At 37.7% G+C, this 23,281-nt stretch overlaps 1 protein-coding gene and 1 non-coding gene across 5 annotated transcripts in view; both read right to left on the bottom strand.

Annotated features, from left to right (window-relative positions):
* Pgap1 (post-GPI attachment to proteins inositol deacylase 1) overlaps positions 1 to 23,281 on the bottom strand; it is a 69,127-nt gene that overhangs the window by 21,536 nt on the left and 24,310 nt on the right. For 3 of the 4 annotated variants that reach the window (XM_087200346.1, XM_021249796.2, XM_021249797.2), the window contains 11 exons: positions 22,402 to 22,559; positions 19,114 to 19,166; positions 18,112 to 18,178; positions 16,246 to 16,351; positions 15,427 to 15,482; positions 13,939 to 14,022; positions 9,063 to 9,109; positions 8,644 to 8,695; positions 6,140 to 6,280; positions 5,709 to 5,786; positions 2,060 to 2,135 (listed from right to left, as the gene is read on the bottom strand). In XM_087200346.1, coding sequence (XP_087056472.1) covers positions 2,060 to 2,135; positions 5,709 to 5,786; positions 6,140 to 6,280; positions 8,644 to 8,695; positions 9,063 to 9,109; positions 13,939 to 14,022; positions 15,427 to 15,482; positions 16,246 to 16,351; positions 18,112 to 18,178; positions 19,114 to 19,166; positions 22,402 to 22,559 — 918 coding nt within the window. The remainder of the gene's footprint in view (positions 1 to 2,059; positions 2,136 to 5,708; positions 5,787 to 6,139; positions 6,281 to 8,643; positions 8,696 to 9,062; positions 9,110 to 13,938; positions 14,023 to 15,426; positions 15,483 to 16,245; positions 16,352 to 18,111; positions 18,179 to 19,113; positions 19,167 to 22,401; positions 22,560 to 23,281) is intronic. The other variant, XM_004871709.3, reaches the window with a different exon arrangement.
* Positions 13,340 to 13,443, bottom strand: LOC147821407 (U6 spliceosomal RNA). The gene has a single exon (XR_015447093.1). It is a non-coding gene; the product is annotated as a U6 spliceosomal RNA (small nuclear RNA).

Raw genomic sequence — 23,281 nt, 5'->3', positions numbered from 1 at the left:
GCTTTCTTTTTAGCTCTTTTTATAAACGTGCTCTCTTTAATGATATTGGTGATTCAGAGCTGTCATTTCTATAATGTTCTAAATATTTTTGTACTTTAAAAAAGTGGGGGGGGGGGTGGCGAGGATTTAGCTCAGTGGTTTCGCTGCCTGCTGCGCAAGTGCAAGGACCCGAGTTCCATCCCCGGTACAAAAAAAAAAAAAAAAGTGTGTGTGTGTGTGTGTGTGAGAGAGGTAAGAACCTCAAAGAAAGTAAGGAAGTTTCTTACTTTAAATTAACACAGATTCTGCCCATGAACGGTGTATGTGTGTAAAGTATATTATTATTATTATTTTTTTTGGTACTGGGGATCGAACTTGGGACCTTGTGCTTGCGAGGCAGGCGCCAGAACCACTGAGCTAAATCCCCGGCCCCAAGTATATTATTTTTCAATGTGGAGGACGAGGCACAGCAGATGGACACAGAAGCCTAACTAAAATACCACCTAATATCCAAAGCTGGAACAATTTAAGCAAAAGAATAAATGACAGTATTGGATCATAGTCCAGTAAATAAATATTCATGAGTCCAAACTAACATAAAAATTGAATAACCCGCTGTGGGTGGTACACACCTGTAATCCCAGCACTCAGGAGGCAGGATGAGGGCCATGAGTTCAAGGCCAGCCTGGCCTACATTCAAGGCCATAGTGGGATACATAGTGAGACCCTGTCTCAAAAACCAAATACCAAAAGCAAAAAAAAAATAAAAAACTTGAATAAATATACAAATGTGAGAGAAGTGGTAACTTTGTGTCTTGGGAAAAATTTCAATAATGTGGAATAAAAGGATAATATTTGCTAAAGACTAGTTGAGCCAATGAATGCTAAAACTAATGAGTTATTCTGATGAAAAATACTATTTTCATACTCTCAAAAATATTTCCCCCAAGATATTTATTAATTACAAAAGGAAAAGCAGTTAATTTTCCAGTGTAAACTCCGGCAGGCACCACCTTAACCAAGAAATGAAGGTGAGCACTGCTGGTAATGATACACTTGAGAATGCTTATCGCCTCTGTGGTATTCTTGGAAAAATGCCTAACTCTGATCTAATCACAGGAAAACAGACAAAGCCAAACTCAGGAATGTCCTACAGAATAAAAGGTTTTGGGCCAGGGATTTGGCTCAGTGGTTTCGCCGCCTGCTGTGCAAGCACAAGGACCCGAGTTCGATCCCTGGTACCAAAAAAAAAAAAAAAGAATAAAAGGTTTTAAGGTTATAAACACAAGAAAGACTGTGGAACTGTCACGTATCACAGGAGACAAGGGAGATGATGTGACGCCCACTGTGGGGTGGGCAGCAGGGAGGGAAGTTGTCAGTGCAGTAACTGACAAAAAGCAAACCAGCTTCGCTCTACACTGTTGTGATATTTGTGTAAGATGTCAACAACAGGAAATGCGGGTAAAGGAACTCTGGACTCTTTCCTAACTTTTCTGTAATTATTTTAAAATAAAGCTTTAGAATAATATTTAAATTATGAAATTTCATAGGAAAGGTAGCAATTTCTAACCTGTAATAAAAACTTCATGAAAAGTGCCAGCATTCAGTATAAATTTCATATAACGCACACACATATATACACTCGATTACCTTAAAATGTATGTGATTACGGAAAATAACCTTTAAAATTCACTTCTGAGAAGATGACTGCTGGCCCAGTACTACCTGAGAATCAGACCACTACACCACACCATCTGGTTACCCTAAGAACTACATTCACAATGTCGTAGGCTCAGTGTGCCAAGGCTCTGCTTTATTGGAACTCACTGGCAAAAAAAGCAGCACTCCCTTAGAAATACGACTGATTCTTAAATAGTTCCAAAAGCAGCACATTCCTGTAAGCTCGCGACTGGGGAGGCTAAGGCAAGAGGATCAAAGTTTGAGGCTAGTCTGAGCAACTTAGCAGGACCACGTCTCAAAATAAGATAACAAAAAGGCTGGGGATAAGGCTCAGTGTAGAGTGCAGTGGGATCAATCCCCAGTACTGGAAAAAATAGTTACCCCCAAACAAAGTACTTACCAAAGGAAAAAAGATGAGTTACAGGAAGCTGTATTGATCTAGTCTCTTTTTTAAAGAATTCGCAATCTACAACAAACTGAAATTTAAAACATTGATTTATTAGAAAAATAGAATCAAATTTATAGTAAAATATCTTGGTATTTGAGTAGAAAATAAAAGTCTACAACCTTAGCTTTGGAAAATGTATCAATGATCACACTATACCTCTAACTCAGCGGCAAGAACTCCTATTCTCTTTTCTTTCTTTTCTTGTTGTCCCTTCTTTCCTTTCCCCTCCTCCCTCAAGAACTCCTCAAAGAGAAATGGTATGCTGAGAAAATTTAATAAATAAGCTTAATTTAAATAGGTTATAATAATAGATGCATAGCAAAGTTTTCTAGTAATTTTAGGTATTTGTAGAAGGACATAAAAGGATGGACCAAAGATTCACAATTCAAGAATATGTAGGGATTTAGATACCATAGGCTTGAATATGTTCATAGTCAAAATGAAAATGTAACTTTGTTACACGTTTGTGAAAAATCCTACATTTACTAAACAGCTACAGTCTAATGAAGTGACAAAAGGCTGCGAGTGCTTGCTGCCACTCATCCACAAATACTAATGTTAGTTGTGTAAGATGATTTCAGGTTAAACAGTTACTGTAGTAGGTGGAAAACATTTACTACATATGAAGGAAAAGAAGTGCTTCCAGAGAGGAAACTACAATGTGACATCCACCCCATTATAATTTGTGTAGAGACCACACCTCTGTAATAACATTTCTAAAACTGTGTAAGAAACACTGTTCTTAGTTATCTGCAAGAGGAACCGTTTCTGGCAAAAGTGCCAGTTGGGTGAAAGAATCCCCACAGTGCAGCCCACTAGACTGCTTACAGGAACCGAGGGAGACGGCCGGGAGTCTGGTCCACAGGGAGTGGACAGACCTCAGGGCCCAGCCTAGGCTTTTTGGCAACTAAACCTTGGAATCTGGAACAGCATTACTCTGCTTGCCTCTTGGGTGGATTTTCCATGGTTTTTCAAAGTGGAAAACAGACGTGGGAAATGGCTCTAAGACTGCAGTACTTGGGGTGGGGGGAGGGGGTGGTTCATTAAGGGCTTTACTTTTTATTTCTCCCTCATAAGGCAGAGAACACAGACATTTTCACTAAGAAAGCAACTGTTGAAAGAGCAGAGCAATCATTTACTGAACAGGATTTTTTATTATACTGTATTTTTATGTAGTACTTTTGTACCTGAGACAAGGAGTAGTTTTTAAAAGCAATTTCAATTACTTTGTACAAGTATTTAAAATAGAATTTTCACTGTTGTTTTAAAAATCTGGCTGGGCCTTTAGGTTTTTTTGAGACAGGGTCTCATTATGTAGTTCAAGCTGATCCTGAGCTCACCATGTAGCCCAGGCTGCCTTGAACTTGTGGCGATCCTCCTGCCTCAGCCTCCCCAGTGCTGGGATGACAGGCGTGCGCCACCATGCCCGGATTGCCTTTACTTTTGCACAACAGACTAAATCCTTATCCAAGAAAGAGAATTCAAAGGTCTGTCTCTAAAACATTGAAGGCAAGCACATTTCTAATGGGTATAATTATTTTGTTTTTTATCATCAAAAAAATGCAGATAATTCCACATTTGTATTTCAGAAAACAGTAAGAAAGGTGACAGCTGACACAAACTCCTCCCACTCTGCCTGTGTGATAGGTACAGGCCTCTGATGATGGCTATGACACAGACTTGCAGACAGCGGAAGAGGCCCAAGTCATCATCTGAGCGAGGCAGGGCTGGTAACACGGAGATGACCATGCTGCTTTCCAAAGAGCATCAGGACATAGTACGTGTCTATCAGGCTACTACGAGGGTCTACTGCAGAAAGGCTTGTTAAGTGCTTGGAATAACCACAGAAGGCCTTTCCAAGTCTGGGGAAGATGTTAGATTCATTCAAAACCCACTGACCTGACAGAAAAACCTTTAAGAGAGCTTTTAGCACTGCAGATGCTGAATTACCTCTCACTTGAGCTAAGCAAAGCAAAGCAATGAATCTGTTACAAGGTGTTTGTGAAACTCGGTCTCTGAGATGCTTCCAACTACAGCCACTTTTCTTCTATTTCTTTTGAATTTCCATAATCATTCTGCCCATAAATCGTATCAATTTTCTCATTCAAAAACATTAAAAAAATTTATGTGGTAGGCACTAAAGGTTGCGGATGCAAAGCAGAATAAAACTTTTCTCATTGTTACACTCAAAGAGATCACAATATAGCAATGGCCATGGAGACATACATCGAAACTCAGTGTAACACACCCCTGGAAACTGTCATCCACAGAGTAGAAGGGGATCAAGTGGAGGTCTGTGGAGCAGCCTGGGAACGGACAGGGGACTTGGGGTGGGCCCCGAAGAACAGGTCTGCTGGTTAAACGGGAAAGACCACAGGGGCCTTTAAACCTCACCTTCTCCCCCAGCTCGTAAAATCACCACTATTCTACTTACATTCCCTCTTCCCTACTCACGAGCCCTCACAACCCCTTTCAAGGTGTCTAGTCTTATTTCTGATCCACTTTAAAATAAACAGCTTAATCGGGCTGGGGATTTAGCTCAGTGGTTCCGGCGCCTGCTGCACTAGCACAAGGACCCAAGTTCAATCCCTGGTACCAAAAAACAAAACAAAACAAAAAAAAACCAGCTTAATCTTCCAAAATTAATCACCTCAGACTCCATCACTACTGTGGTGAAAACTTCCCGTTTCCCAGGACTTCGGAATTCCACAAAGCCCTGCATCTTCCAGTGATGGCCTCTGTAATATGGCCAAGAACTTCTCCCCACTATCACTCTAGCCCCGGTAGCCAATCCTTCAAAATTGCATATGCACTCATTGCTTTCCAAATATACACCATACTTTCACACCAACTGTGCTCACCATTCCTTGCTGGAAAGTGCTGTCCAGATTAGTCTCTAAAACATAGCTAGAACAACTAAGGAACTGAATTTTTTTTTTTTTTCAAGACAGGGTCTCACTGTATAGTTCAGGCTGGCTTTGAACTCATGGCAGTCCTCCTGTCTAGGCTCTGAAGTGCTGGGTTACAGGTGTGCCACCACACCCAGCAGGAAATGAATTTTAAACTGCATTTAATTTTGATTAGTTTATATTTAAGCAGCCCATGTGCCAATAATTTTCATATTGACAGCACCAATCTAGAATGTTTGTCCTACCTATAAAAATCCCAACTATCCTTTAAGGACATTTTAAATATCACCTCGCTGTAAAGCTATTTTTGATTCCTTCAATCCAAATTGTCTCTTCCTTTTATGTTGACTTGTATCACATTTATTTAGGTATTCCTTCTTTCTTATTCTTCCCCTACTAAAGAGTGACAAGTGACAAGTAGTCTTTTATGTAAAGGGTGCCTAGTAAGTAACAGATTTTGCGAGACTGATAAACAGGAGCTCTTTTCTCACGCGGAGCATAGAGTCTTGGGTTTATTCTGCTTAGTTCACATTGGAGTAAGCATCTTAATGACTGAGCAGCCTCAGGTGAATCACCAAAACCAGTCACTGTTTTAGATAAGCCCCATGTGCGAGAACTGATCAAGAAGCAAACTTAACTTTAGCAAGAGCAACCCCAAAACATTCTGAAAACAACCCTAACCCATTTGTTACCTTACTTCCATGAACTGATGGAACATAAACGACAAGATGAGACAAAGACGGATAGTCCTGAAGTCTTAATGTCAGAGACTAAAGAAAGATAAATTACAAGCGGTTAGTTCTCAATTTGTTACTTAAAAGCATTTCAGAGAGTACATGCTTAGCACATCCAAGGCTCTGGGTTTAATCCTTAGCATCAAAAATTTTTTCTAAAAATTCAAATGCACATATTTACACTGGTAGATAAATAATCCTATAGGAAATAAAATCCCTAATAGTTATACTGAACATGGACTACCCAGAATAGGCCTTTGGCATACCCTCATGTGGAACAAGTGACACCCAGCCCTACTTTAATCACAGTTATCTGCAGACTCGGCACCTTAGGTTTGTGATTTGGCTCTGTGGAGCAGACAGCATCACAGTACCGTCTCCTCACTTACTTTGGTGGTGTGTGACACAGTAGTCCATAGTTGGTGAATGGATGCCAAAGATGATGGAGAGTTACTGTGTAATCTCAGATGAGTCCAACCTAGCCAGGTAGCAAAGAGCTTCTGGCTGACAGCACCCATGAACATCATCCCCTGGAATTTATGGAATAAATGACGAAGATGCCATGCAGCTCATAATGCACTGCAGCAAATGAAAAAACTACAGTTCTTAACATTAAGAGCCAATCCTAACAGCAAGTGTTCTGAGGAATGAACAGGTCTACTAATAGTATGCCAAACTTCTAAATACAATTTTTAATCCAGGTTTTCTCTGGAAGAAGACATGGGGTGGGAATATGTTAAAGTATGTTTACATTAAAAGATTTCTACAGAACAGCTTCCTGCAGCCTTTTGCAGAAGCACCAGTATGGGGGAATTAGGACAGAGTGCTGAAGTTAACACACACCTGTCACTGGGTCAGTTGAATGGCCCTGTTACACCCTGACCAGATTCTGCCCACTTCAGCAAAGTCTTGGCAGCACTCAGATGTTCCAACATAAATCCAAGGGTCATAAAAGGGCCACATAAATCAGTGACAGGCAGCTGAGACCCACCATGAAAGGCAGACAGCATGAAAGATAAATTAGTTAGGAAGAGCTTAGACACTGTGTAACAGCTACCCATGCTTAATAGCTTCTACATACTAAACTCATTCTCAACAATCAAAGCGTTCAACTTATAAGCGTTTAGCTAGGGGGTTTGGTCAGCAAAGATTCTTGTGAGTGATATGATTTTTATTTGACATTACCTTTGTTAAGATGAATAAAACCCATAAAACTTTTTCATTTTAATCATCCCTTTAACTTTGTGGCAAAATAACTGTACTACTTATAAATGGCTAACACACATTATATGAAATCTTGATTTTCATCATAATGGAAAAGTTTATACCTAGTAATTATAACCTTCTTATGCTGAGAACACCCAGGAATGCAGAATATTGAAATCCTTGTTTTCTAAGTTCTCCCTTCCAGCATTCTCTACAAAAAGGAAGTAGCTGGAATAACTCATTCTCCTGCTGTTCAGCAAGTCTGTTTCTTACATTCAGAACACAGGGGCCCAGAGCTCGATAAACACACGTTCAATCTTTGGAGATAAAAAAATAATATAAAGATTTTATGATTTAAGAAATAACTTCAAACACAGGAGAGCAAAGTACATTTTCTAAGGTTTTTAATCATTTGTTTTCTTCCTAACTCTTAAATTTAAGAGGGACAGAATATTTAAATTGGAAAATGAAGGACAGATATCATATGCCTTATGAATGATTAATTAATAAGTACATTCTAATACTTTGTTTTGCTCCTGCCTAGAAGGTTAGCATAGAATCAGTGAGACCTGAAAAATGTTCATGAGTCAAATTACTTCGCTAAAATATTTGTTCCATAAATACAAATAATATTCACTCCATGAATGAATATGCACAGAGTAGATTGACAAAGGTGATAGAAAAAAACTGCAACCATTCCAGCCAAATGTAAGAAGTCTGCAATTATTCTTTCTGTACCATTCCTCTCTGTTAGCGAAAATAACTTAATTGGTGTCAGGTTAATTAGGAGATGACTGGGAATAACCAGATTGATTTCTCTTTGAAGTCTGAGTCTAGCATTCACTAGGAAACTATTTTATTTTTAAAGTATCAATTCACTTGAAGACTGAAAACTATCAATTCTGGTATAATACTATCAGTTATAATACATGAAATTTGGAAATGAGATAACTTTTTTTTCGTACTAGAGATCGAACTCAGGCCCTTGTGCTTCTGAGGCAGGCGGTGGCACCACTGAGCTAAATCCCTGGCCCTGGAAATGAGATAACTTTTACCTAATTTTAAATTTTTCCCTTTTCAGTAATATTATGTAAATAAGTATTTTTTCCATAAGACTTGCTACTCCACTAGACTCTGGTAAGGAAGCCACCACCACCCATCGGGTAACTCCCTGCTGCGATGTGCCACCCGGAGAGAGGGCGGCAGAGGCAACTCCTCTCAGAGCTGACCCTCGTGCGGTGCTGAACCCATCTGAAAATTACTTCACATCTCTCTGGGATGCCCACTTCCCTAAGGTACTTCCTCTCAAAACAAAATTCTGAGCAAAAGACACTAATCAGCTTATAGCTTAAGACAAACTAGACACACTCTCAAATTTAATTTAAAAAATCAATTAAACCTTTAATATGATGCTGTAACATACAGAGATTCATAAAATTGTTAACTTATAAGTCTTTTCTTCCCCCCAGCACTGGGGACCAAACCCAGCCCTTGCACATGATGGGCAGGTGCTCTACCAATGTGGTCACCTAGCTGTTAAACGCTAACTGCCTATCACTCTAAGGAAAACATTTGCAACATGTACATCAACAATGAAGTTTATGAAATACCCAAGAGCATATTCTAAAATGTCGACGGGCTCAAGTACTTTTTCACCTGATTAGTAAGGTTGTAAAGCTACATTTACCTTAATTGTTGGCAGCAGTTCAACTTTCCACGACAGATCAACCCCTTGCTGGCTTTGAAATAAATACAAAATATAATTAAAGAACAAATATACTGAAGTATTATAAACTACAAATAAGCTTCAGAGGAAAATTATCTAGACCTAGTAGAGAGAGTTAAAATAAACAAACCACAGTCTAGTGAGTCTAATCAGTACTCTCTGTCCACATAGTTCCTTTGGCAACAAAAATAAAAATTGTTTTTCTTAACTATCAACTGCTTTTAATGTTTATAAAAATTACTAGTATATTCATTTCTCTTACTTTTCACTTAAAGATACTGTAACGATGTAACAACAAAATGAGTGTAAGAACACACATAGGCATCTATGACTCCTGAGCACTGTTTGAGAATAGAAGGCACTAAGTGCATAAGACTTACCACATAGAAGTGCTGTTTATGCAGCCAAAAATCCAACTGTTTGTATCCTGTTGATGAATAATGCAAAACAAAACACACTAAATATTGTGGCAAATACGGCAGAAAACACATTGAATATCGTATAAAATATTGTTCTACAAATCTTCGGTGCCTTCCAGGTACACGATGAGTAGCAGCAAGGGAAACATAAAGCAGCATCTGTGATTGACATCATACCCCACAAATGTAGGTTTCTTTTTTTTTTTTGGTACCAGGGATTGAACTCGGGACCTTCTGCTTGCGAGGCAGGCGGTGGCACTACTGAGCTAAATCCCAGGCCCTAGTAGCATCTGTGATTGAGAAGCATATGCAAGATGCTCTCCAAAGTCACACAGTCAAGGACAGGAACAAAGCCCAAGGAGAGCGTGACCAGCAGGTAAGCACCGTCCTAGCGTGGTGGGGGGGACAGTGACCTGATGGGTGTCTCTACTACTACATGTCCCCCAATAAGCATTTCCATTGAACCCAAACTTTCAAAGTCTTGGTAATGCCTATACTTTTAATCAGGCAGCTACACAGTAAAGCTACAAAATCAGAAGTGGGAATTAGAGATAGAATCTCATGCCAACAAAAATCCAGAGTCAAGTAATTAAAAATAACAACTAAAAATAAACAAATTTAATTAAAAAATAAGCCGAGTCTAGTTTTTTACTTTATCATTTGAGTCCCCATCTGATTACCAGCAGATAACCTGTACGCATTCAGGAATGTGCTTAGAAAGAAGCTAGCTAATCCTTCATTAGCTCAGGGCTGGGATGCCAGAGAGGATTGCGATGTTTCAACCCGTCTGCACTCAGCTTTAGGGGTGTAAAAGCAGTGTGACCCAAGATTTGCATTCCAAATTTTAAGGAACAGCAGTGTTCCAGGGTCTGATGTGATGATCCGTCTACTGAAGTTCTTCCACTGCACAGGAAGATGAGAAGCACTGTCAGACAGCTACATAATTTGTCCTTAGTGTTACAGACAGGACATGAAGAAATGAATCCATCCATTCAACGAATGTTTGTGAAGTCCAGTCTGAGGCCAAGGAATTATGTTAAACCCTTAGGGAAAATAAGTCAGCCAGACATAGTCTCTGCCCTCATGGGCATTCAATAACATTTTAAGACAGTTTAAGAATACAGAAAGGAAAGCTGACAGCAGACAATGGGGTATTTCTGTTTTCCATGACAGGCTAAATACTGGTGTGGCTCTTGTATCCATTACCTGTCCTGCCCCAAACAACTGATACAATAAAGCAAGACAACAGAACAGACCAGCATAGCCCGAAGGAGGAACAGAAGCAGTCTCTAAAGGCCCAACCCACTTCTGTAATGGGTTTCTGCAGTTACTACTGAAGCCTGTCCTCAAAAATAGTCCTCCTCTTTAGAAAAACTGCCAATATTCCACATAACTTACTTCAGAAATTCTCACTTGTCCATCAGTGAATTCAACAGATAATGTAGTATTCAAAACCACTCTAACATACAAAAGAACAATTTCAAATCATCTAAAAAACACTCAGTAACTGCACTGAAACTCTTAGAAGTATTCAAGAAATTACTAATTCCTAAAGTATACAGAAAAGGCTGATGAAAAACGTTATTATAGTTCTCAAAAAATTCTGTCTACAGTAAAAATAATGTCTTCAATGGCTGCTAAAATAATTACATAAAAACAAACAAAACAGAACAAAAAAAATTACATAAAAGATTGCCTGGGGACTTTATAATGGATAGATCATGCTGATACTGAGTGCACTGATAAGCCATCATGTCATTAAAAGTTTGCTAACCAGATATTATGTACTTCCTGACGTGATGCAGTAGGAGACACACAGCTTTGTTTATAATACATTCTCACTACAAAAATTAGCTCAAATCTAATCAGGATTCTAGATCCAACCACCAGTTCACAGAAAATAAGGGATAAATAATGCATATTAAATGATAGCCCCAAAATGCAATTAGGTAAGTTCAGATTGTAGGAAACTGTGAAAGATATAATCCTCTTTCCTCAACAAATGGCATAGAGGGAAAAAGGACAGGGACTGTTATACAAGAGATTTAAGATTCATGAACCAAGGAAAATGCACACACTTTGAATTTTCACTCAAATAATTTAAACTTAAAATTTAAGTGAGCTGAGGAAAACTGAACATGGACTGGATAACAGATAGAAGAAAGTAATTAATATTAATTTGGTTGGATGAAATAATGTCATTATAATGTGTAAAATCCTATCTGACAGAAAAACATTGAAATATTTATGAATGAAATGATAAAATGACCAGAATTTAAAAATGCTTCAGTTCAAAAAAGTGGGAAGGAATACTATAAGAATGACAGAATGGTCGGGATTTAACTCAGGGGTTCTGCCGCCTGCCTCGCAAGTGCAAGGACCCCAGCTCGATCCCCGGTACCAAAAAAGAATGACAGAATGGTGACAAGCAGAGTTGTGTGTTGGTTACAAAATTTTCTTTCTACTTGTATGTTTGAAAACTTCTACAATAAAAATTGGAAAGATTATTTTTGTTTTTGTTTTTGGTACCAGGGACTGAACTCAGGACCTTGCATTTGCGAGGCAGGTGGCGGAACCACTGAACTAAATCCCCGGCCCTGGAAAGATTATTTTTAAAGCTCACCACATGACTTAATGGTAATGAATGCCCATAACCATTAAATACAAAACAGGGATCCTCCAATCAGCAAATGGACCTTTGTACTTTGGCAAGCATTGTTCTCAGTATAATACTGACCTCTACTTTGTTTTGTTTTTTTTTTTGAAAAAGATTTTTTATTCAGTATTTAAGTAAGATTAAAACCTACAAGATTTTGCTTGCAGCTGATGAACAAAAAGAAAAGTTAAACATAAGTTTTTATCTGATTGGCTAGTTTAAAATGCTCTAGGAGTCAAATTACTCAGAGACATACCAATTATTTTGTGTGGGCTTAAGAGTCTTGGAGAAAGGAGTAGTCTAAACAAAACAGGTCATCTGAGAGCACAGGGCTAAAGGGTATATAAAATACTGAAGAAGCAGCTGATAGAGTGAGGCTGTGGCAGACCTTTTGATTCTTTTAGGCATCTAGCAATTGTTATTGTATGCAAGAACCTAGCAGCCAGTTAGTTATTTGATGTTTTGACTTTTTTGAGTTAAACACTTGAACCCATACCCACTAAGCAGGAAAATAGATACTTTATAGATCAGTTGGAAAATATAAAGCAGACCCACTTCTCCAGTAGAGTAAGAGAAACAATAATTATTGTACATATTGTACTTGTTGCATTATGTCTGCTGAGTAGAATTTCCATTCCAAGAGTTGTTTTCATCTTCACCATCATCTCGAGTCCTCAATCTATATATCCTCCTTTCCTTTTTAAAATCTTCCTCTCATTTTTCCAGCACTCTTTTTCTGACTAGTTCCCTTTTTTCTGATTTGCTAGATGATGTAGGGTTTGAAGGTTCTGGTGATGGTGTTCTCACTGAAGTCTGTGCAGAAGGAGGATTACTAAATAATAAGTTGCTAATCAATCTCCAGATGGCAAGAAATGGATAAAGTATTGTCCCCAACAATGTCCAAATGTCTCCACTGGAAGAATGTACAATGGATGTAGCTGGTCTTCCGGCTGGTAGCAGCACTACTGAAGCACTTGGGGCAAGTTCCAAATCTAGTAATTTCTTTTTATAATCTTCTTTGGTAAATTCCCTCCTGGGAAACATGGTTGCTAATGAAAAATTACCATAAGGGTTGCCAACAGTCTGTGTTGCAAACTGCCTTGCTTCTTCTAGAAGAGCCTGACCTCTACTTTGAAATTCAGTCTGCATGTGGCTATTTTAAGCCCTTATTCTCAGGGCCAGATTCTGCCCACTTAGATTTAGGGTAAGAGATGCCAGCATTTGAGCGTTGCAAAATTCTGGCATCTCCGCTAGCCTAGGGCATCCTTCAAGGACCTGCCTGCATGGCTGCTGACTATCTTCTCTTCTACAGACTACATCACAAATCAGACAGCAACAGCTGTCCGTGAAATACTACATTAGATCAGAGCTCTAAAAACTAGAATTAACCTAACAAAAAGGAGAAAGGATCAATAAACTATTGAAGATATAGATTTAAATTGAAAAGTCCTGAGGTAATAGAAGAAAAATATCCCAAATCGGGCAAAAAAAATCCGAAGTAAGAAATGTTGGAAAATTACCAAAATTATTATTTGACATATAATTATAAAAGCACGCTATATAGCATCTACCATTTTTAAAAAAAAATACGGACTGATTCACACATTTGTATGTAAGCCTTGCATTGGGCCTGTGCTAATCTCTGTATTGTTCCAATTTTAGTATATATGTTGTCAAAGTGAGCATCTAATGTTTTAAAATGATGCCTAGCGTAGTAAGTATTCCTTAAAAAGAAACACAAAATTATTACTTTGATATCATAAGCCTACATTACATTGTACAAATCATTGTCTTCGATGATACTGGCATAAAAAGTTTCTGAAATTTTAGAATGGAAGCCAATGAAAAACATGATTCACTATATAAAATTCCTATCTAATATCTTTGCTTACCTAGACTTACTATTTAAAGTATCAATAGAATTTTAGAATTAAAGTCTTTGAATTCAATTCCTTCATCCTGAACACAGAGAAGTTAAGGCAGAAAGGGAGAAAACCTAAAGTAAGACCAAAGGTGCAAGGTAGTAAAACATCATCAGTTTCAGAAAACTGTTAATACTTTAACCCAAACCCTGTTCCAAACAATAGCTCAATATCTAAATCTACTAGATTATTAGTCAAATCTAAAAACTATACAATAGTTAGCCTTTTAAATTTACATAAAATATACCAATGATCTTACCAGCATGGTGCTCTGACAATAGGCATGTGTGTAGATTTTTCTATGATTTGCAAGAGGAAATGTAAAATATATCTTATCAGATTCCTATAAAAGAAAAACATTCAATATAGCCATGAGAGTGGGCAATTTCACCATCAAAAATACAGATAAAGCAAATGAATAATTATTTATCATTCTTGGTGTGGTCAGACACCAAGACAAGGAGTTAAGAGGAAGTATAAAGTCTGTAGTCCTGAACTTTTCCTACAAGTCTCAACATGAACACTTTTCTTCCTTGGTGATTTTTGGTGCTTTAGTTATGATAAAATAGACTTAGCTCTGCCTACTGAAAAGGCCTAGAATTGCCTACCTAGTATCCATAAGCATCTGTAGTGCCAGATTATGGCCCTGAGATACATTTCCCAAAATAAAGAAATAGTTCCTTAAAGAAATAGCTGGTAATCCCAGCACTCAGGAGGCTGAGGCAGGAAGATCACTGAATTCAAGGCCAGCCTCGGCTACCATAGTGAGTTCAAGGCCAGCCTGAACTACATAATGAGACCCTGTCACAAAAAACCAAAAAACCAAAACCAAACAGCGGGTTCAGGCTCTGGGAGAGGAGATACACAAAACAAGCTAAAATACCTTGTCATACTGGACAGTGAGGAAACTATTAAAGAGCTCTATCAGAAGACTAAGGAGTCAAAGTTAAAATGGTTTCTACTGGTCAAGTGGGGAACAATTTTAGTATCAGTGGAATGAAACACAAATATATTAAATTCATGAATTCATAACCATACTGAGGAGGGGGTGTCTAATGGTCACGGATGGAGGATACCAACAAGCCAACTCATTACTCTGAACCAGTAGAGAGAAGGCAAGAACCAAAGATTTGAGCAATTATCATTTTCTTCCTTTATAATTTTTTCCAGTTTTGACAAACTTAGATGTGGCAGTTTTTCTACATAGTAGCCCAATTAATAAATGAAGTATCCTCCCAAATGATTTAATGACTCTAGGAGTTCCTCATCAACAGCTGTTAATATCACAAGAGTTTAGCAAAAGCAAGAACAAAAGAAAAACCTGAATCTTAGCAAGCATCTGGATCCAACCTGCTAAGCCAGAATAAAAGTTGGTAAAGGATAAGCTGAATGACCACAGTAATTCAATCAGCAAAACCAAGACAACGGGAAACTATCACATAGAGAGATGGCCTACTCTTGTCAACAAATAAATGTCAAGAAAAGACAAGAATAGAGAAAGTATTAAAGATTAAAGAGGACTAAGACATAACCAATGACCACGTAGGCCTTATTTAGATCTTGATTTAAATCTACACGGTGAAAAATTTATGATACAACTGGAAAACTGAATATTGACTACATATTTATTATTAAGGAATTATTGTGAAAAAATAGTTTATCACTATCTCTTTATGAAAAGCCTTTAACTTTTACAAATAAACATTAAAATATTTTTGAAAAAAGAATTCTTTGGAGGAATACTTACATTGTAAGCCACATAGGTCCATCTGGACACTTTTACTGGAACCCACATAGATGTCCCTTGAAGTGAAGGAAATTATTTACTTGCCTTTTTAATATTAAATACTTTGTTTTTGAATCCTGGTGAAATACTTCCTGATCCTAATGGAGAAGTGGTTTCTGAACACTCACTAGTTTTAGAGACAAATCCAGGAAAACATTCTCTCTGTGCTGATCAGCACCTGGCACTCACACACATACGAAAGCGCTACAGATGTGCAGACGTCTTTAAGGGAGCATCCACAGGTGGAAATAAGTATATTTCCCAACACGACATCTCATTAAGTAAAGTGTAACTGGTCTTAGTATATTTAACAGCAAAATGTACAAGGAAAAGATATGCTGGTAATTCAAAGACTCAAGAATAAATGATGCTGAGGAACTGCGAGGTACCAAGACAACTATAGCTCTTATTTACGCAACTGTCAGGAGACTGCATGTATAACACTGCGCTCGTTTATGGGGCCAGACTGCAATTTGGCGGTAGAGCGCTCACCCAGCATGTGCGAGCCCTGAGTTCAGTGCCCAGCTCTGCATACAAATGAGCATGCAGAAACACCTTCTCTATTTGTCTGCTATTTCAACACAAATTTTATGAGTATCCCACAACTTGCTTTTCTACTCTTAGCATTCCAAACCAAGAGCCTCATAGTAGGGAAATTAATACAATGTCAGGATTATAAAACTTGCAGTACCACAGTTTCAAAGACTTTTGTCTGCTAATAACAGATTTCCTTAAAAATAATAACTAAAAGTTCTACTTAAAAATGTTAATGTCACCAACCTGTTAGGTCAGAAATTATTGCTGGATTTTCCTCAAAATGTTTTGCTGGGTGTCTTATGAAGTGGTGATTCAAAACGGACAATTTCTTCTTGCGATTTTGAGTTATCTGTAAAGAACATCGATATACTCTGTATCATTTCATCACAGGATGATTCAATGAAACACTGTTTCAAGTCATGCCAGCAGGCAGTATCTGTTTCTCTAAAGCTGGCACCACTCAAGGCCTTTACCCTACTCTTAATTTATTGATCAGCACAAGACCTATAAAAGACAACCTTTTTATCTGCATTTTAAAGATGAAGAAACTAATACATAGGAAAATTAATGACTTATCCAAAAATTATGCAACTATTAAGAATCTGTGCAGGGATTCAACTCAGGTATCTGCCTCTCCAGTCACTGTTAATCATTATGCACCATTTCTTCCCAAGTAAGTTAACAGAGCATTATAAAGATGTAGAAACTTAGAAAAGAACTCATCTAGTGCTTCCAGCACACTAGCTTCCATACTCAGAGCAGTGCCAATGCCAAACAATCACTGGTAACTAGAGAAAAATACAAATTGACAACCATCCTTTCTTGGAAACTACCCCTTTCATTATATACTAGTATTAGGGTTTTTTTTCCTCATCTCATGAATTACTGGAAAAATATGATTTATTAAATTTAGTTTCAATGCAATTTTTAAAAGAATATACCTATGTGTTTGAAGTACTTCTATTCTTCACTGATTGGAATAAGGTCTCGCTGCAAGCTACCATATGTAAGTTTGTGTACAACCTGATCTTGCTATTTTATAATTGATTCTCTTACTACAGTATATCTAGTAACATTCTCTCAGAGACTTAAAACTTTTGTCACAGTTAAATTGCACAATTAAAATGTCAATACCCAAAAAGTGTTTGCATTGAATGACAATTCATAGTGTTAATTCTATGAAGTTTTTACTTCAATAAATATACTAAAGATGAAATCTTCCGGCTTATAATTTGGTACAACACAATATGATATGGGTATTTACAAGAATGCTACGTGTCTAGAATCCTAATAGTAGTTATTCAGCTTTCTGAAGAATAAAGGAAAAAAATGTCTGTAGTGGGTGCTGTGATCTTCATGTGTCCTGCTAATAGAACAATGTGGAAAATCATGAGTGTGAAGAGTTTATACTGTGAAATCTCATGACAGAAAAGGCTCAACTTGTAGAAGTACACAATTTAAGTCCTGGTGAGCTTGGGCTATTCAATGAATGCACATATTTTGATCTAATCAGAAAGGTAAAAACACTTTTAAACACATGGCTCAAAAATATCAAGTAAGGGCCGGGGATTTAGCTCAGTGGTTTCGCTGCCTGCTGCGCAAGCGCAAGGACCCCAGTTCGATCCCCGGTACCAAAAAAACAAACAAACAAAAAAATCAAGTAAGATAGATCATGTTTACAATACTAAAAAATATATATATATAAAATAGCTCAAATAGTAAGTATTTATTTTAAGTAGAAAAAAGCTAGATGTACATCAAACTTAAACAGTGAAGAGACAATTGGGAAAACTTGAAAATATCCATTCACTTTCATTACATTTATGAGTTATTAACAGCAATCAAATTATAAAAATGTAATTTCCATCCTCGAACTAATTAAACATTGAAAAAAGTATAGGCTTCTATTTTCTTTCTTTTTTTTTTTTTTTTGGTACTGGGGATCGAACTTGGGTTCTTGCACTTGCGCAGCAGGCGGCGAAACCACTGAGCTACATCTCCGGCCCTAAAGCTTCTATTTTAATCAAAGAAAAAAATGCATTAAATCTGTCATTGCTATAATAAAAGCTTTCATTGTGCTGCAATAACTTTTAGTTTAAAAATACATACTTGTTTAGTATCAGCATCAATAAGATCAAAGAATGCCCGGATCGTAGTCAACTGCAATTGTTTACACCTAAAGAATGAAGTAAGCGTTACGCATGAAACTTTCTCAAAACGTACTTTTGATCCAAACATGCAAGCTTCTACATGTAATGAAATATCTGAGTTTCTTTTAATGCTATAAACTAAGAAGTTATTTAAATGCGAAATTATTCTCATTAAGCATTTGTCTTAAGGTCGAAACCTATAAAAGTAAAGGAAACGAACCCCTTCTGAATGAGTCTCAGTGCACTGTGCCGGCCCTTCTGTGTCCCCAAATCTCCTCGCCCAGCCTGGCTCCTACCTACACACCCCTCCCCGTCCACTTCACAGTGCGCACAGTGGCCACAGGAAGCGCACAACAGATCTTAGGTAAAAAAATACCGAGACAGACACTCAGGTCTGCCTTTCCTGATGCATATTTAATCTCTTACTTTAAAAAAGTTTATATTAAAAGTAAATCCAATTCCTGTGCGGTTCTGTACTCCTCCCTAGGGCAGTCACTGCTGTATTACTCAATGTGCATATGGCCATTGCTTAGGGCTCAGAGCCCCACCACAGATACTCTTGGCTCTGTCTAACTCTGACAAACCCTAAGACTTCGGTATCTGAGGCTAGCTGCATCTGAGACAGATGTTCCTGCTTCACTGAGAGACGATGTTATAGACTGTCAAAAACATGTTGGTCAAGAACCAACCTTAGAGTGCTAAGCCCCTAAGTAAGCCTTTCACACAGACTTGCTTATTCATGAGTAAAGTACTAAGAAAGCTAGCAAACCGATTAATGCACTGATGAGAAAACAGGAGCCTGAGAAATCACCAAGATAAGTTACACTGCTGGGCGTGGTGGTGCATGATATAATCCCAGCACTCGGGAGGCTGAGGCAAGAGGATTGCCATGAGTTCGAGGTCAGCCTAAACTACCTTGAGAACCTGTCTCAAAAAAAAAAAAAAAGTTACACTAACTTACCACACAATGGAGAGATGGTCTGTTGAAACCCACGTCTTAGGCACTGCTGAACTCTAAAAGGAAAGAAAAAAAAAATCAAACTTAATAAAAGCATATTATTCTCTGAAAGGTTTGAAATTCTTTTAAGCTAACATTTAGAAACAGATAACACTGTTTTCATTATGATATTCATGTAGTTATTTTGAATGATAAACTCTTCTAAAAGGCAAACTAGATTTTAAGATATTCCTGCATAAAATAATGTAACTCTCTAAGTATCATTACTGGTTATTCAGGCTTAAACTACCCTTTACAAATTACTAGAACATGTAGGACTCTGCCTTGAAGTTTTAATTTAATGTCTAACTCTGGTACTTCTGGCTTCGAGATGGATGTTCCTGGTTCTTTGTGAGATGGTGGTAGCAACTGTGAAGGGAATGTTGGTCAAACTGTGTCAGGAAACAAGTTTGGAGTGCTAAGACCTAAGTTTATTTTTCTCCCATCGATTTCTTTTTTTGTTTTTGATTTTTTGGGTTTTTTGGTACCAGGGATCGAACTCAGGACCTTGAGCTTGCGAGGCAGGTGCAGTGTCACTGAGCTAAATCCCCGGCACTCACAGATTTTTTTATTTGAGAATAAAGAGCTATGGAAGCTAACAAAGTGCTGACAAAGCTAATGTTTAACTTTTGAATTATTTTAATACAAGACTGAGTTTAAGATTCTTTAATAAATCATAGTTTAGGTGATAAGTTAAAATATTTCAGTAATTTTGGTCTTGACTAAACTGTTCTTTGATAGATTTTGAGTTCTGACTTCTTAGGAATGTTTCTGGCAAGCAAACATTTTAAAATATTTTTTAAAGTTAAAATATATCTGATTGCACTCTAAGAACTACCTCATCAGATTCTCATTATTAGGGTCCAGGCTTCACTTATTTTGCAAAATTTCTCTAGATGGTTAGGCTGTGTAAGGGCAAAAGGCTCCTAAAAATGTGACTGCTGGCAGAAAGAAGGCTGCTCAGCAATGGCACAGCACCCTACAGAAGCAGAGAACCTCAAGCAGGTGGCGACCTCACTGGGAATTCACCAGACCCACAGAAGGGCTCATCAAGTGAACAGAATTTCATTTTTCATGGCAGCTCCTTTTGCACCGAAAACACAAGGAGCTGCCATCTCGGAACTGACAAAACAAAATGAAACAGAAGCCTGCCAACATAGATGCAGCTGCATTTATGGAGGCATAAACGGCTTCTTTAATAAATGAAGCATACATAGCTACAAAGTAGGTAGGTGTGACTTCTAAGGGTTCACTGTCACGCTTGTACTCGGTAAATAATGAGTTTGGGGCACCATGCTGGGAAGTAGGAGGAATGGCATAATTGTTGAATTTATAAGCACCGATATATTTGGGAATTATTACTGATAGCTTATTGAAAAATTAGACAAGCAGAACTCACTGGGGTTCTAAGATTACATTAGAGGCTGAGAAGACAGCACTGACCACTACCAGGAAAATAAAACTGATGTCCTTTCCAGAGCTGAAATAGTAAAAAAAAGACAAGTGAAAAAAGTAGCTTTCATGGCGTTGCAATGAAAGCTGATAAATGCTATAGAAGCCACTGCTCTTTTCTGGCACAGCTGGGACGACTTCCTCTTGCGGCCTCTCCGGCTGCTTTACCATGTGTAATGGCATGAGCTGGGTGGGAGGATGCCCACAGGTTAGCCTCCCGACTAGTGCAGACGCGTTCTCCATCCTACATGATTCTTCCTGGCCCCAACACGTAAATGCCACTTAACTATTCTTGCTTGAAAAACGTATTAAAATATTATTACTTCTTAATTTTTTAGAAAATGAACATATACGCAGATATGTGAGAATGTATACTACTGTACTGGGGGGTAAATATTGTGTAAATCAGGTTATACAACTGCTGTTTTCAGAAAAATTCTGTAAGTAAGATATTTTTGCCAAAGTCAGAAATACAAGCTGCCTTAAAAGCAACAGATTCTCAAATGACCAAAGTTATTTAAAAGATAAATCTTAGGGTGTGGTATGAATACAGGCCAAGTCTAGGAAATAAGTTATGTTAGTATTAATATGACTAAACTGCTTATGTTTACTGAAGAGCTGACATTTAGCTTTTTAAGGATGTAAAGCAAATAACTGCCAAAAACATTCAATACCAAATGACACTGAGTCATATCACCAAAAAAGAGGTCTGAGAGATTCAACAATTTCATACCAAAGCTGTCCTGCCACATTTCAATTCTCCAATCAGAGGAATAAATAATAATGATGAGTAATAGCAAAATAACATGGTAGTATTGCTCTGAGTGTGGCAAGCATTCATTACACAATACCTATTTGGTGCATGGAGAACAATCTAAGGCAGGGGACAGATCAGATGAACAAAGAAGTATCTATGAAGAGGAACAACTAGGAAAGAGTGACTCTCTACATCTGTCTCCTCAAAGCAACAGGAACAGGAAGACCACATTCTATGGATTTTCTCTTTGGAAATAAATTAAAATATTTAGATGATGTATACATGGAGTTATGACATTAATATCTTAACATGTCCCCACTGGCTTGAACTACGGGTGGTACATGCATGACCATCCTATGCATGACTGTACTACTTGTACCAACAGTCGTGGATGTACCACTAGTGGTTCAAGCTGCCTGGGAGCAAGACATATGAATTCCAGCCCTGTCATGAACATGTTAACTGAAGACTTCAAGGCTGAATATATAAGAAAGAAGTTCTACAAGGAAACTTGAGATCACTTTACACAGGCCATCTGCATCAGGCAAAGACCAAATTAGTCAATGGCCTAGCAGGGAAGGATAATTAGCAAACTAGTCAGAGTTCTATTTATATTATCAAAGCTAATAATCCCTTTATTAAAAACAGGTAAATCTTCGTTTGGGGTTATGTGGTATGTTTGACATTCACCTAATACTGTGCATAGTATGACACTCAGATATAACTAGGTTCCCCTAAACTTCAGTCCACATTTTCTTATAGTTACAACTCTAATGTAGGCCCAAGTGTTATTTTGGACATAAATAAGTCCCACTCACGAGGTATATATCTAAGATCCTTTTAGCTTTCTATGGGCATACTCATCCATGCCTCTGCCTGCCTAATGGACTCAGTTTCATTTATTCATGTTCTCTCCCTGTCACACACCTGCTGCAAGCCTATACCAACTCAGCCGTCACTTCCAAGTAGCTATATTTTGTTTCTCTTTCATGCTCCATTATGTCGATTATATCACTATTTCAATAGAATCTTAAAAAAATTACCACAACAGATAAGGCACTGGTATGATGGCTTAATTTTGGTAGAAAAGTTAGTCCTGAACGAACTTGGTAATCCCGGAATCCTCCAGCTACAGAAAGTGTGGTGAAATTTATGTGTTGAGCATTTAGAATCCAATAGTTGTTTACAGTCATATAAAAATCTGGTAAGAAAAAAAGAGAGGCATTGAAAATAGCAGTCATTCCCTTCAACAATACCTACAAGCCAAATTTTAACTGCACTTTTCTTTAAGATATCTGGTTATAAATAGTGTTAGTTACATTTCTCTATTTTGAGAAAAATCAGTATCTTTATAGGTATTCCCACTTGCCCAATAAATAAGAGTACAAAGACTAAGTTACTACAGGCATCAATAAAGAAAAAAAAACCCTCTACCTTACTGGCTGTCACATGCCCATATGCAAACATGATCTTTCATTCCATAAGGACTTTTCAAGAGCCACATAGAGTAACAACTTTTCTTTAGAAAGAAAACTCTAAAATTCTAAGAGTTCACTACGCTAAAGAGTTGTAGGCATTTGTGGTGTTGGCTTCGTGATATATGCATATGTTCACCCCTCTCTACCATGGTAGTGTCCCTATTTACAAGAGTTTAGCAACTTTACTGTGGCCAACCATCCCCACATTTAGCACCATTTAAAAAGTTCTTATAGTTTATCAGGACAGCACCATTGATGTTATTTTCAGGATTATGTTGCTATGGAAAAATCTCAGGGTTAGGAGTCTACACAAAAAGGTAACAAGCAGCTCAAAAGGAAGAATCTGCAGACAGTGACTGGCTTTGTCTCCAGGAGGTAAGAACATTTTAGTGTCAAGGATTACCAAATTAAGACCAGGGCAGAGGAGTTTTCATTTCTTTTTCTG

Source organism: Heterocephalus glaber, unplaced genomic scaffold (assembly GCF_053883595.1).
Source record: "Heterocephalus glaber isolate CG9 unplaced genomic scaffold, H.glaber_assembly_v1.0 deba00001743, whole genome shotgun sequence".
Taxonomy (NCBI): Eukaryota; Metazoa; Chordata; class Mammalia; order Rodentia; family Bathyergidae; genus Heterocephalus; species Heterocephalus glaber.
Note: the sequence above shows the minus strand (reverse complement) of the source record. Positions and strands in the feature narration are given on the sequence as shown.